At 27.2% G+C, this 12,515-nt stretch overlaps 1 protein-coding gene across 3 annotated transcripts in view; it reads left to right on the top strand.

Moving 5' to 3' along the window:
• Nucleotides 1–12,515, top strand: part of LOC107451423 (hemicentin-1) — a 136,674-nt gene that overhangs the window by 115,489 nt on the left and 8,670 nt on the right. For all 3 annotated transcript variants that reach the window (XM_087153122.1, XM_087153123.1, XM_087153121.1), the window contains exons 63-71: nucleotides 1,583–1,753; nucleotides 4,421–4,591; nucleotides 5,906–6,049; nucleotides 6,130–6,267; nucleotides 6,581–6,709; nucleotides 8,655–8,882; nucleotides 10,376–10,438; nucleotides 10,629–10,745; nucleotides 11,719–11,853. In XM_087153122.1, the coding sequence (XP_087009248.1) occupies nucleotides 1,583–1,753; nucleotides 4,421–4,591; nucleotides 5,906–6,049; nucleotides 6,130–6,267; nucleotides 6,581–6,709; nucleotides 8,655–8,882; nucleotides 10,376–10,438; nucleotides 10,629–10,745; nucleotides 11,719–11,853 (1,296 nt within the window). The remainder of the gene's footprint in view (nucleotides 1–1,582; nucleotides 1,754–4,420; nucleotides 4,592–5,905; nucleotides 6,050–6,129; nucleotides 6,268–6,580; nucleotides 6,710–8,654; nucleotides 8,883–10,375; nucleotides 10,439–10,628; nucleotides 10,746–11,718; nucleotides 11,854–12,515) is intronic.

Genomic DNA, 12,515 nt, shown 5'->3' with positions numbered 1-12,515 from the left:
AAATTAAAACTAATGACTTAAACAAATTTTTTGAAAATTTTATTGTTATTAAATAAAAGTGCTACATACTTAAATTTTGTTTTCTAATATATAATTAAACTTAGTTGTCTTTTGCAGTTTTAAAATAATTTTCAAATTCAGTAGAAAGAAAATTTTACTTATAATGTTAAACAACCATGTGAGATGTATTTATTATTTGCACCATAAACTACTTAAATCAGTCTGTTACTATTTTATATTTTTGTTTATAATCTTAATTACTCAATAACCACAATTTTACTAACTATAATTTTTTTATCGCATTAGAAAAAATTTTGATCCATTGTTATTAATATTGTTATTATGTGGTTTTAAACTATAAAACTTGGGAAAAAATTTTTTGTTGCATTTGTACAAATACTTGATATTGCATAATTCAAGTGTCGAGATTTCAAATCTGAAATTAGTTTTACTCCTATAGCTACAGTTTTTTTTTTAAATGACATTTTTAGTCTAGTTTTTGTTGAAATGTATAAGTTTAAAATCGGGTCATACAAGGGGTCATACAATGTTGTACCAAACTTCTATTGAAGTTTGGCCCAACACTACTTCTATGCTCTAACTCCCTATATCGGAATTAACTCCCCTAAAGGTGATGTACAAACGTTTCTTAGGAACCTATGACTGGAAATGTCATTGTATGCAGCTATAGATGCTTCCCTATTATGAGCTGTTCAGAAGCACATGACGAAACAGTTCATAATAGCAAAGCTACTTTAATGGCATGATGACATTTTCGGGCATGAGTTCCTATCCAATTTTAATCATGATGATGTGTCCTAAATCCAATTGAAGCTTGTCCCAACATATATGGGAGCCCTGTTATATATGTTACAGTGAATGACCGAAATCTGGAGAATGTCGACTCTCACCGTTGAATGTCAACAATCACATAGTTTCTTTGGTGAATGTCCGAAATATTTTTTATATCCAATTTTATATTAATTTATTCGTTGATATTATTATATTTATTTGATATATTTATATTTATTCTATATTTTAATACTTACTGACGATAGATTAGAAGAAACATCGGTGTTTAGAGTATCAGGCAAATGTATACCAGGTAGTGGCACTTAACCTTAAAAAACATCAGTGTAGGGTATACCGGGCAGTGGCACTTAACCTTAAAAAAACATCAGTGTAGGGTATACCGAGCAAATGTATACCCGTCAAATGTAAATGTATGGCCCGATACTCCAAACACTGATGTTTCTTCTGATCTATCGTCAGTAAGTATTCAAATATCGAATAAATGTAATTATATCCACGAATAAATTCATACAAAATCGAATGTAATAAATATTTCGGACATTCACCAAAGCGACTGTGATTGTCAACAACCACCAATTTCGGTCATTCACCGTAGCATATATAACATTTTTGAACTTGCTCATTTCAACAAAACATAGACTTAAATGTTATTTTAAAAAATTTAGCTTAGAGAGCATTATTGATAGCAGATTTAAAATCAGTGATGTAAAAATATCTGAGATCTGTTATAAAAAAAAAAGAATTGTTCTCTTCTTATACTTTTTCATAGTAAATGGTGAATGGGGACAGTGGTCTACATGGGGTCCATGTTCATCTTCATGCAACAAAGGTCAAAAAAAGCGTTTCAGATCATGTGACAATCCTGAACCTGCTGGTGGTGGAAGAGATTGCTCTGGAGCTTCTCAAGAAATTGAGGTGTGCAATGCACATTTATGTCCAGGTAAGTTTATTTATTTTATTTACATGTGTGTCTATTTTACCTGATACTACTTTTTTTAGGCATAGTTGTTACCTAGTTGCTGTTCTTAATCAGGATGCGTAGCATTTTTAAAAAGTGCTTAAAGGTGCTTATTTTTGATTTTCATTTTTTAAAAGCTCTTAAAGGTGTTTTTTTCATTGGGTGTTTTTAAAAAGTGCTTAATTTTCCCTTTTCAAAAATGAGATTATTCTTTTACTGTGTTGGTTTTCGCTTCGAATTATACAAAAAGACACAGTTCACATTGTTCTATTCAACAATTTCATACTTAATTAAAACCCAATCTATTTCGGCGTATTGTCAGTCCATAGCATATGAAAACGCCATTCGTCTTACATGATTCAAAATTTCATGATTTTTGACAATAGTAAACAACAATGGTCTTTTTTTTTTGGCATGATGGTTAAAACAAGATAAAACCGTCAATTGTCAAAAACTTTCCAACCCTGCCTGATTATGATATATTTTTAAAGTGCTTAAAAGATGCTTATTTTTTGTTGAATAATTTGGCTATGCACCCTGTTAATGTATATTTTTCTATGCATGTCAGAAATGAAGTATGAAAAATATATTAGGGGAAATTGGCAAATTAGTATTGAATTGAGAAAAAATAATTTTTAAATTTTGCAAATTATTTTTGAGTTGAATTACAGTAAAGACAGGATTACAAACATCAAAATTAGTGTGGTTGTAAGTGAAAATTGAAACTCTAATAATTGCTTTTAGTTTCTTTAAACAGTAAGCTAATTTTGAAGCTATTAATTCTGCATCCATTGTGATTGACCTTAATTATGACTCATTATTATTCAATAATGATTGTTTTCTTGCTCAAATGTTATTGAATAATTATTTTAGCATTTTTTTCTTTTACTTTTATAAAAACTTTCTTCTTTTGCTGTGAATCTAATGTTTAAGTTGTTTCCTACCATATTTTACAATGATAAAATACATATTTTAAGCTGTTTGTTTATAGAACACCTTCTATACCAAGAATATAAAAAAATATGAACATAAGTAAGAAAAATAATTTTTCCTGAAACAGGAGGAAAGTCTATTGGCCTTCAGTTCTTTTTAATATATTTAAAAAAAATAATTGAAGTAAATAAATTAGGAATAAAATATAAAAACACAAATTTTTAAAATATCTAACCTATTCAAATTTAAATCATTATTATTGAAGGTGTTTAAAAAAATTTCACGCAAATAAAAAGTATTTATAAATTTGACTGTGGTTCAGTTTGCCAAATTTGATTTTGTTTCTTTTTCCTTTCACTAGAATTTTGAACAAATATGTAACTGAAAGAGGTTAACTGCAAAATTATAATTCAAAATTATATGTGCAGCTCAAAGTTATAATACATGCTGCTCAAAATGGGGCTACAGAAAACCAATGTTTTTCTTCTTAGTATCATGCTTCAAAGTAAAACAAAGTAATAGATGGACTTTATCTTGCTGGAAATAATGATTTAATACTTAAAATGCCAATTTGCCTGACTTAAATAGCACTAGCTCAGATAGTTTACTTGTTTCAAAGTAGGTATAGATGGATAAACTCAATCATAATTAGTGATATTTTCTCCCTTTAGTGTAGTGAGTTATTTCTTTTAATTTTTTGATATTTTAATGCAAAATTAAATAATCAAAAGGAAGAAATTAGCATCTTTTGACTGATTTTTTTTAATGAATAGTAATTTTTACACGGTGCAGTGTAAATGCATAGAGCTTTACTGCCATCCATTCAAATAAACAATCTCTAGGTATATAATAGCATTAGTTTTCTATTTTTTTCTTTTTATGGCACTAATGCTAAATTTCACTTTCATAATTATAAATAAATATCCATTTCTATTTATCTATCCATCAATTTCTGATGATAATATTTAGCAAAATATACGTTTATTCTTTGCTAAGTAAATAAAATGACAGTCAAAACTAACTTTGTATATACAAGTCTATCAGTTACTTAAAAATAATTGCAATTTAAAGTAATTGCAAATGACACTTCACTCAAAGACATTAAATGCGTAAATAAATATATATATATCAAATTTATACTTATTCTACTGAAAAAGATGTCCTTTAACCTGTTGTTTTTTCCATCAAAAACTTGTTTCTCCTTTGTTGTTTAGTAAGACAGAAAGGAAAAATGTCTAGACAAGATTTCAGCAAAAGGAAATAAGGAGTAATATGTTATCTAGTAGTCTCTAAGAAAGTAAATAAAAATTAAATGGCTACACAAAGGATGTTTTGAAGCTAAATATTTTTTTTTATGAATAATTTAATTTTGCATTTGAAATAGTTGATGGTAAGTAGAATGCATGGTCTACTTGTAATTGTAAATTTGCACTCAAGCACATTAAATGTGCGAATAAAAAAATACATGAAATTTATACTTATTCTACTGAAAAAGACGTCCTTTTACCTGTTGTTCTTTCTGCCAAAAACCTCTTTCTTCCTTGTTGGTCAATAAGAAAGTTATGAATTGGAGGAAAAATTTTTAGACTAGACTTCAGCAAAAGGCAATATGGAGTAATGTTATCTAGTAGTAAAAAAAATTTAAATGGCTACACAAAAGATTATTTGAAGCTGAATAATTTTTTTATGAATAATTTAATTTTGCATTTGATATAGTTGATGGTAAGTGGAGTGAATGGAGTGCATGGTCTACTTGTTCTGTCTCCTGTGGTACTGGAGTTCGTTCACGAATTCGACAATGCAGTAATCCTGATCCTACTTATGGAGGGAAAGATTGTGTTGGAGATTCTGAAGATTATGAAGACTGCAGAGAAGAAGCATGTCATGGTATGTTTTATGTTCAATGTATGTTCAGAAAACTGTAATGTTTTTAAAGTGTCAGATGTAAAACACACTTCTGAAAAGTAGTGATCAAGTTATGAATAAAATTTTCTTATATTTTTTCTCCTATTAACCCTTCAAGCATTGAGCCACTGGGTAAAATTGCACTGAAATTTCCCTAAGCATTGCTTTTCAACTGAATAACATGGACAAAATTGGTATTTTTGATGCAAAATAGCCTGCATCTGAAAAAGTTGAGATTAACTCTCAGAAGGTTAAAAAAAATTTCATTAAATTTAAACTTAATCTACTAAAAAGGACATCCTTTAACCTGTTGTTTTTCCTTTAAAAAAACAGTTTTCTCTTTGTTGTTTAGTAAGAAAGTTGTGAATTGAAGGGAAAATGTCTAGACCCTAGGTCAGCAACTTGATCTGCGGATCACTTTGTGACTCACTTGAAGAATATTGGATTATCTCATTTGTATAATGTTTTTATTTTCTTTACTTTAAGATAATTCATAATCTGAAATAGAAGTGATGTAACCTATTAGTAAAAGTTGTGATGAAATTTTTTTTTTTTAAAAATGACTTACTTGAAAGAAACGTTGTCGTTACATAACCACTAATTTTTAAAAACTTGCCAAAATTTTAAATATTCAGTTGGCAATTAATAATATACTGTGTTAGTCAGAAATAGATTTTTAAATCCAATGACAAATGAATAGTTGAGGAAATGGGTTTAAAAACATTACTTTTTAAAGATTAATATAATTACAAGAAGTATTACTAGTAACAACAAAGAAGGGGGGGGACAACTTATGAAATATTAAATTATGCTTAACAAACCATTTAATACATCCTAAATTAGAATCAGACAAACTGTCATTGGTGATTTTATTGAGACTTATTTTAATATAAACATTCTTGTTTGATATCAATTTCATGAGAAAGGATTTAATTAAGATGAATGAATGTTATAAGGAAGAATGAATGTTAAAAGAAAGGATGAATGTTAAAGGAAAGGATGAGGAGATGTTTAAGATTTAATTTTTTTTTTTAATATGACTTGTTGATGAAGAAACAATCGAAAAAAATAAAAGAGTACCTACTTGTTTTTGTATCATTACTTGTTTTTCAGCAAATCACATATTTTTTCAGGGGTTTTCTTATAAAATTTTTTTACATTCATATGAAGAACAAAAACTTTTGTTTTGTTTTTAAATTTCTTTTTATAAAAGATTAAGAAACTGTAAATATGTATACAAAAGAAATGTGCTTATTTTACATATAGATTTTTGCTTATCTTCTTTTTTTATTACAGATTTACCATCTCAAGCTGCTGGTCATTTGATTGGAATATTAAATGGAATAGACTTTGGTCTCTCTATGTTCACAGCTAACGTATCCCGATCTGGTTTGAAACATGTTGTTATAGGGAATATTGAAAACATAACAGATGATATAGGTACATACATTAATATTATTTTTATCATATTATTAATTTATTCACCCCATTTATTAAAAATCATGTTAACTATTCATTAGCTGATGAAATGAGAGTATTGATTCCTATTTTGACTCCCATGTACTGGACTACAGCAGATGAAATTGGCAGAGCTGTCAATGGTTACACTTTAACTAAGGGATTCTTCCGCAAAGAAACGCAAGTCAATTTTGCTACAGGTTTGATAATTTTTTTTAGCTTATCTAAAAATAAATGCAGGAAATATTTAAGTGATTTATTTATTTATAATTTATTTATTTATAATTTATTCATTTATAGTTTATTTATTTATAATTTATTTATTTAAAATTTATATATTTGTAATTTATTTATTTATAATTTATTTATTTATAATTTATTTATTTATAATTTATTTATTTATAATTTATTTATTTATAATTTATTTATAATTTATTTATTTATAATTTATTTATTTAGAATTTATTTATTTATAATTTATTTATTTTTAATTTATTTATTTATTTTTTGCAGGTGAAGTTTTGTATATGACTCATGTAGTACGAGGATTGGATATAAAGGGTAACCTCTTAGTCGATATTGTAATAAGTGGAGATGTTCCAGATTTACCATCTTCTAATCTAACTCTGCATCCCTTTACAGGTGAGTCGAAGAATATCTAATTAGTACCCTGTTCTACCCCAATATTAAGATAACAGGCAAGCCATTTTTTGCCTTTTTATAAAAAATCACTCATGAAAAGCTAATAAAATGATTATTTAATATATTGCATTCAGGTAAACAATGGGGATCTCAATACAGTTTTATAATAAAATTAAGACATTTAGAAATTGAAATCTAGAATAAAAATTACTAAAATTTAAGTAATGGTCAGTGGTCTAGGAACTAAGAAGTATTACAAGTACGTACACATTTTCACTAGTTTGTCAATGAAGTAAATTTAAATAAAAAAAATTACTCAGTGGTCTAGGTCTAAATATCAGTGGTCTAGGAACTAAGAAGTATTACAAGTACGTACACATTTTCACTAGTTTGTCAATGAAGTAAATTTAAATAAAAAAAATTACAATACAAAGAATGTGAGGGGATAGAGCACTTGCCTCCCTTTGAGGTAACCCAGATTCGAATCCCAGCGATGGCTGCTCATGGCTTGCGCCAACCACAGTGCTGACATAAAATATCGTCAGTGGTAAACGAATCATGGGTAAAAATCCCTTTACCATCAAGCTTACCATAGGAGAATTTCGAGTTATAAAGTCCTTCACAAAGGCTAGTTTTTCCCAATGCTTCATTCAGGATTCCCTTGTCTTCTAGGTTGGGTTCAAAATTTCAAAGCTATTGAGTTAAACATTGATAGTCGTAAACTTAGAATTGGACCGACTGTTCAATGAGGGTTATAAAATAAAATTCAATTAATGTGTAATGTTCGCAATTATAATGAAATATTTTATTTTGCAACAATAAAATAAACCAAAACATGAAGTTTAAAGTCAACAAATCAAAACAAGATAGCATCCCTTTATATTATTGCTGGTTCAGGAGACAACAGATAATTATTTTTAATGGTCCGAGTCAAATATTAGTTGTTCCTGACAACAATACCTCCGTTAGTTTCTAGCCCTAGTTGGTTATATTGTACTGAGATATAGACAATGAAATTTTCATCCATTTTCACTCTAATTTGAATAAATTGGTTTTAATAGTATTTTTATTATTTTTTATCTAATCTTACTCCTTTTTCACCTACATAGTATTCTTTGACTTAACAAACATATTATTTCAGAAAAAATTTTATATCTCACGTGATTACTTACATGTAGCTATTAGTGTATATTTAATTTTATTTCAGAAACAGTGATTAAAAGAAAATTGTTTTTAAGTGGACAAGAAAAAATGTATATTAACCATGGCGCGCAGTGTTTTTAAAACGGGCTTAAAGGTGCTTATTTTCGATTTTCGCTATTTAAAAGCCCTTAAAGGGGCTTTTTTCATTAGGTGTTTTTAAAAAGTTCCTTCTTTAAAAAGAACTTTCCCTTTTCAAAAATGAGAGTTTTTTTCGTTACCATTTCGATTTTTGCCACATATTATGCAAAAGCGTGCTTTTCACATTGTTCTATTCAATGTTTTCACAATTCATTTCGACGTATCATCGGTTCATAGTGTATGAAAGCGCCAATCATTTTACAGGTTTGGTGAAATACTTGCGAGTCCGCATGTGCGTATAGTGAGCTGTTTTTGGTGAGATTATTGCACTCTCGTGTGCAACTCTGCTGCATTTTACAAGATATTCTCAATTTTAAGCTTCATTTTCCACCCTCTGAAATCAAACCGAAAAATCTCCCGATCATTTTATAATGGCTAATATAATCAAGAAAATAGTTCTTTGTCAGAAACTAGTTATTTTATCATGATCATGTAAAGTCTGAAAATTATTTTGCATATTGTTAAAGTATATAGTGCTCAAAAATAATTTTTGAGTGCTTAAAAAATACTTGAAAGGTGCTTATTTTTTGTTGTAAGATTTAGCTACGCACCATGTTAACTTAGACTTTTATATTAAATAAGTAAATTGCTTTAAAATTTTCAGAGGATTACATACAGACCGGTCCAGGTTCAATCTATGCTCTGTCAACACGTACTTATAAAATTGGGGATTATATTCTTCCTTATTCATGGAACCATTCAATATTTTATGATGATAGTCTTGGTGAAATGCCTTTTGTGGTGGAAAGACTTTATGCTGATAATATTGAAAGCCAATACGATCCTGATACACTAAATATGAAATTTTTCATATCTGCTGCTATTGGTATAGGTAATAGCTTCTCTTGAATATTTTTTCATTACCTCTTGGTTATTTTATGATTTAACCTTCAGTTTTAATTTTCTTTCTAACTAATCTTATTTTTAATTTTCTTACTTTATAAATTGTATTAAATCTTGCATTTATTTATATTTCAACTAAAGTAAAAAAAAAAAAAAGACAATTTTGAAGTTTGTGAATGAAATTATTTTGTATTTCTTCATCAATTGTATGCATTTGTGATACGTCAAATTGCTGTTGTTGCTCTCCTGTGTTCTGCGTAGAAAACTAACTTAAATAGTTTTGACTTTAGTGAGTGTCATAAAGTTTTGAAAATGAAGTAAAAGATCTTTTCTCAAAATGCATTTGCTAAGAAATAGATATTTAAAAAATAAACTGTGATAGAAATTTTAAACAAGACACAATTTTAACTAGCAGATAAAAACCAGATTGAAAGTTTATCAAAAAGCTGACCGCATATCAATAAAATATGCGGAGAATTTTTGTCACTTTTATAAAATTCATTTCAATTAAGATACTATCCTGGGTGCAAACTATCAAATTATGTAAAATATATATATAAATAAAATCATTGTTCCATTTCTTAATATGCTTTACCAATTTTCTTAATATACTCGAATTTCCTATGTTAAACACATCCATTATTATAGTGTATATGTTTTTTTAAGAGTATTATTATATATATGTAAAATGATGCAGTCGGACCGAGCAGGAAAACAGACACAGGATTTTAATTAAATCAGAGTAACTTTTATTTGATCATTCTTAGTTGAGTGGGAGCGAAGAAGTGATGTTTACTCCATCAGCAAACAGTCTTTCTGGTAGGGAAAATCTTGCAAAAAATGCTTTTATAATGGATATAAAATAATAGCTTATAGTGCATTAATTCTATCTTTTAAAAGTCATATTAGAACTATATTTAATGTACTGAAATATCTTTTTTTTTTTCATAATGAAATTTGGTAAATGAAAAAGAATTACTAAATAAGGTAGTAATAAAAGTTTAAAAATAGTTTCATTTTTTATAGAAGATTCATTACAAAACCTAATTTACAATGAAATAAATCTTGAAAAGAAATTGTCCTAATCTAAGACAATATACTATTTTTAATAAAGCCTTTATTGATCTCATAGACTTGAAATTTGCAATGTGAAATGTTTTTTTATATTGTAACTGGTCTCTAATTCGATATCATTATTTATTTATTGAAACTATTTTGTCTGTGTTAATTTAAATATTTTGATAATTTTCCAGGAAGGCATCTTTTTTTGATTTCAAAACGCTGTATAAACTAAATGCAGACCACTGTATTGATGTGTTAAGTTACACAATTCAAATATTTTTTACCTAAATAAAATAAAGAAAGCAAGAAATGGTTAGAGTAGGATAATATAATGTTCAAAACACCTTAGTAATATGAATGGGATATTAGGGTGAATTCACATTTTTCAATATTCTGTAATTATCATTTTTTTTATTTAAGGTCCAACTTCAGATGACTGTTTTGAAGGTTTCAAACTGAGTTCAAATGGAGTTTACTGTGAAGGTAATTAGAAAGCTTCATTCATTTGTTGCTTGTTCTTAGTGTGTGGGTGGTTAGGTTATTTGAAAATGTATCTAATGAGAGCAGTATAATTATCTTGATTGTAGTATAGTTGTTGTCTTAAGGTTAACTCTACTTTTTATCTCCAAAATAAAATTTTCTTTCTTTAAACAGCTGTGTTTATTTTTTTTAGACATCAACGAATGTGAAAATAATTCATGTTCTCATATTTGTAACAATTTTCCGGGTGGATTTTCCTGCCAATGTTTTAATGGATTTGAATTGGATGTTGATGAAGTTTCATGCATTGGTAAGCAATTTTTTGACCAGTATTTTTATCTAGTATATATTTTTATCAGTTGTCTTTTTATAAATGGTTACTTCACAGGAGAAAGGCTAAGACATAGAATTTTAAGTAACCCCAGTTTTATTTCTCTTGAAATCAAATAATTTTTTTCTCTTAAAATTGAATAGTAAATATAAAGACTAGAAACAAATAAAGTAGATTGAACTTGTAATACATAGCAAAACACTTGTACCTAATAGCCCTAAATTTTACATCCCTATTACTATTACTGTTATTATCACTATTATTCTTTAAATCACTATTATTCTTTAGATCACTAACTTATTCAAAAAAAATTAGTGATAAAATATTTTAGTATAAAAAAATCTTTTTAAATGTAAAAAAAAGTTTCAATTCAATAACAAAAATTTCAGTAAAAAAAGTTTCATATAGCTTTGCATTGAAACTTTAAGTGTGATTCTTGCTGTCAAATAATCTTTTCTTTCTTCATGCAAAAGCTTAATTTGTTAAACTTAGTGGCCATTTATAATAGATAGTGCTTTTAGATACGTTGGATTTATCATTTTTTTAAATTAATTTATTGCTGGAATTATTAAAGAAAAACATGACAAATAATTTCTTCTTTATTGTGTATCGTTTGAAACGCGTTTACATCTGAAATTTATGAGTTTGTGGTAAAAATTCTTAGCTAAACTAAACAAACTAAAATTTATGAATTTGTGCAGAAATAATAAAAATAAATATTTGATATCACAGCATGTATACTACTTGAAGTGACAAGTATGAAAGTAAAAATCTTTATAAATGCTCCATTCAGGCTGTGTGTGCATTTATATATATAGAGTGAGAAAGAGACCTCATTCGCATCATTATTTGAACGGCATTATTTTTAATTTATAATATCCTTAACTTTAAAGCATATAACAAGAAAAACTTTTCTAATCTTTTTTTTTCTCTCTCTCACTATTCCCAACAGATTTAAATGAATGCGATATCAATATTGACGACTGCTCCACTTCAGAAGAATGTATAAATACCTTGGGATCTTATAAATGTATAATTATTTGCAAAGAAGGATATAGGAGAAGTGTGGATGAACAATATTGCACAGGTATGATTTTTGTTTTGCCCATTACAGTTTATTTTTATTAAAATTATTTTATTTCTCCAAAACTAGAGAGCTGTTTTATTTGCTCACCAACCCCCGCAATTTTTCCTCCGCCATTTTTGTTTCTTTAAACAGTTTACATCAAAATTATAAATTATTCATAAAGCATCCTGTATTTTTTTTTTTTTTTTGTATAAATACTAATTTGGTTTCATATAGTGAAATTTGTACTTGATTAGTATAAAAAAAAAATTTTTTGTTTTCACTTAAACTTCACCTACAAAGAAAAACTTAAAAAGTGGCAAAAAATGTTTCTTGTGACTTAAAAATTTTAAAGCTTTTAATTTCACATTAATTTTAAGTTCATCAGTTCTAACATCGATAACTATTTCCTTTTATTTAAAAATAAATCTTGATTTTTTCAATCTTTCTCTAAAACTTTTACAATTTTCCCCAAACGCCCCCACCTAGCTAATAAAAATTTTTTGTTATATTATTTAGCAATTGAGCAAAAAGTTGATTCTTGATATTACTTATTGTATTAGAATTTTGAATAGTTATTTAGTATTCATTATTTTACCTAATTTAATATTAAATAAATTAAAGTTACACAAGTTAAATTGGCTATTCTGCATTGATTCATTAATGCCAGTTTAAATTAATGA

Source organism: Parasteatoda tepidariorum, chromosome 10 (genome assembly GCF_982258835.1).
Source record: "Parasteatoda tepidariorum strain Cologne lab strain chromosome 10, Ptep-v5.0, whole genome shotgun sequence".
NCBI classification, from domain to species: domain Eukaryota; kingdom Metazoa; phylum Arthropoda; class Arachnida; order Araneae; family Theridiidae; genus Parasteatoda; species Parasteatoda tepidariorum.
Note: the sequence above shows the minus strand (reverse complement) of the source record. Positions and strands in the feature narration are given on the sequence as shown.